General features: G+C 37.2%; 1 protein-coding gene across 1 annotated transcript; it reads left to right on the top strand.

Annotated features, from left to right (window-relative positions):
• Positions 1-1,192: 1,192 nt before the first annotated feature.
• Positions 1,193-2,275, top strand: LOC124892802 (the record flags this gene model as incomplete). Its single annotated transcript, XM_047404005.1, has 3 exons — positions 1,193-1,279; positions 1,625-1,966; positions 2,081-2,275. Coding segments are annotated over exons 1-3 (624 nt in total), but the record flags the coding sequence as incomplete, so codon positions are not given.
• Positions 2,276-2,607: the final 332 nt, after the last annotated feature.

Raw genomic sequence — 2,607 nt, 5'->3', positions numbered from 1 at the left:
TATTTATTTAATTTTATTAAAATTACATTTGTTATATTTGGAGTTTGGGCCCGGACTTAGCACGAGCCTTACGTAACCAGTATATTTAATAAGGGAGAATCCAAAGATTTGGTAGTACTAAGTTGGATTTCATCTAATGTTTATCCAAATATGTAGTCATCTTTAGTTAGATTGCAACTAATGTTTATCAAGTACTTTAAAAGGTTTATTTTTCTAAATTTACCCTTTGAAATTAGTTTTAACTTATTATTTCATATCAATTTGTTTTGTTTCCTTTTTTAAATTATCGTTGATTATGTTCAATATTACTTCACCTGTCATTATACAATCACTAAAAAAATATTTTCATTCTTGTAAATTTAAATAATTATATTGACATTTAAAATGCAATAAAGAAAGTAATGAGTCATAGAAAAAGTGATAGTGACACCATAAAAGATCTATTTATCCAATTAAATTAAAAATTAATTAAAAAAATTGATGATTTCTTTTATATGAAAAGAATCACATTTTCATTTTTGTAAATTTAAATAATTACATTGACATTTAAAATGCTATAAAAATTGTAATGAGTCATAGAAATAGTGATAGTGACAGCATAAAAGATCTATTTATCTAATTAAATTAAAAATTAATAAAAAAATTGATGATTTCTTTTATATGAAAAGAATCTAAAGATTTGGTAGTAGTTGGATTTCAACTAATGCTTATCCAAATATTTTGTCATTTTTAATTAGATTGCAACTAATGCTTGTCAATTACTTTAAAAGGTTTCTTTTTCTAAATTTACCCTTTGACATTTGTTTTAACTTATTATTTCATATTAATTTATTTTATCTCCTTTTTTATATTATCCTTGATAAAGTTCAATATTACTTCACTTGCCATTATACAATAACTAAAACAATATTTTCATTTTTGTAAATTTAAATAATTTTCTTGTTGTCCAGTATAGAGTTGTGGCTTTGGGGGTAAATGGTGGAATAGGGTCATGTCCTGTGGGGTTGGGGTCCGGTGGAGAGGTAGAGGTATTAGGGGAGGGGTTTCGAGATATGATAGGTTGAGGGTAGGGTCGTGGAACATAGGGACCCTTTAGGGTAAGTCGATAGAGCTGGTTAAGATCCTTAGGAAGAGAAGGATCAATATTGCATGTGTCCAAGAGACTAAGTGGGTAGGTTCTAAGGCTAGGGATATGGATGAGTACAAGTTATGGTATTCGGGTAGTGCGAGGTGTAGGAATGGTGTAGGTATATTAGTGGATGAAGAGCTTATGGAGCAGGTAGTGGAGGTTAATAGGGTTAGCGATGGGGTGATGACTATTAAGTTAGTCATTAGGGGGTTTACGGTGAACATCTGTAGTGCTTATACGCCACAGGGGGGCCTGGACGAGGAGGAGGAGAAGATATTTTAGGAGGTTTTGGACGAGGTGGTTAGTAGCGTGCCTAGCTCGAAGAAGATTTTCATAGGAGGGGACTTCAATGGGCACATCGGGGCTTTACTGGTAGGATATGGGGAGGTGCATGAAGGCTTTGGCTTTGGGGACAGGAATGATGCAGGATCCACTCTTTTGGATTTTGCAAGGGCCTTTGAGTTGGTGGTAATGAACACCTGTTTTTCAAAATAGGAGGAGCATCTGGTTACTTTTCGTAGTAGGTTAGCCAAAACTCAGATTAACTTTTTACTGCTTAGGAAGGGGGATAGAGATTTGTGTAAGGATTGTAAGGTCCTTCCGAGTGAGAACCTTTCAACCCAGCATAGACGTCTAATGATGGACTTGAATATTAAGAAGGGAAAAAAGAGAAGGGGTAGGGAGGGTCGACCTAGATTTAGGTGGGGTGACTTGACTTCGGCTACTACTTTGGAGATAGGGGCGAGGTTGGAGGGGATGAAGGCTTGGGAATATAAGGGGGACGTGTATAGTATGTGGGATACGGCTGCGAGTTACATCAAGAAGACAGCTAGAGAGGTTTTGGGTGCCTCGAGAGGTTGGTTTGCCCAGCATCGGGGGGATTGGTGGTGGAATGAAAAAGTTAAGAAGAAGGTGGAGTCGAAAAAGACGACTTACGTAAAGTTGGTTTAGAGTAAGGATAAAGAGGAAAGACGGGTGAGAAGGGAGAAGTACAAGTTAGCTAGGAAGGAGGCTAAGTTAGCGGTCACCGCTGCTAAGACAATAACGTTTAAGAGATTATATGAGGAACTAAAGGAGAAGGGCGATGAGAAGATGATGTATAGGCTTTCCAAATCTAGGGAGCGTAAGGGTCGGGATCTGGACCAGGTTAAGTGCATTAAGGGGGAGGATGGTAGATTTTTGGTAGATGACATTCTTATTAAGAAAAAATGGCAGTCGTATTTTCATAAGCTCCTAAATGATGAGGGGGACAGAGGCATTGTACTAGGGGAGTTGGAGCACACTGAAGAATATCAAGATTTCGGCTATTATTGGCTTTTTAAGGTGGAGGAGGTCTGTGAGGCTATTCACAAGACGTGAAGAGGCAGGGCAACAGGGCTCGATGAGATTTCGGTGAATTTTTGGAAGTTAGCAAGCGGGATGGAGTTGAGGTGGTTGACCGACTTATTCAACAACATTTTTAAGTCAACTAAGATGCT

Source organism: Capsicum annuum, unplaced genomic scaffold (genome assembly GCF_002878395.1).
Source record: "Capsicum annuum cultivar UCD-10X-F1 unplaced genomic scaffold, UCD10Xv1.1 ctg5079, whole genome shotgun sequence".
Taxonomy (NCBI): domain Eukaryota; kingdom Viridiplantae; phylum Streptophyta; class Magnoliopsida; order Solanales; family Solanaceae; genus Capsicum; species Capsicum annuum.
Note: the sequence above shows the minus strand (reverse complement) of the source record. Positions and strands in the feature narration are given on the sequence as shown.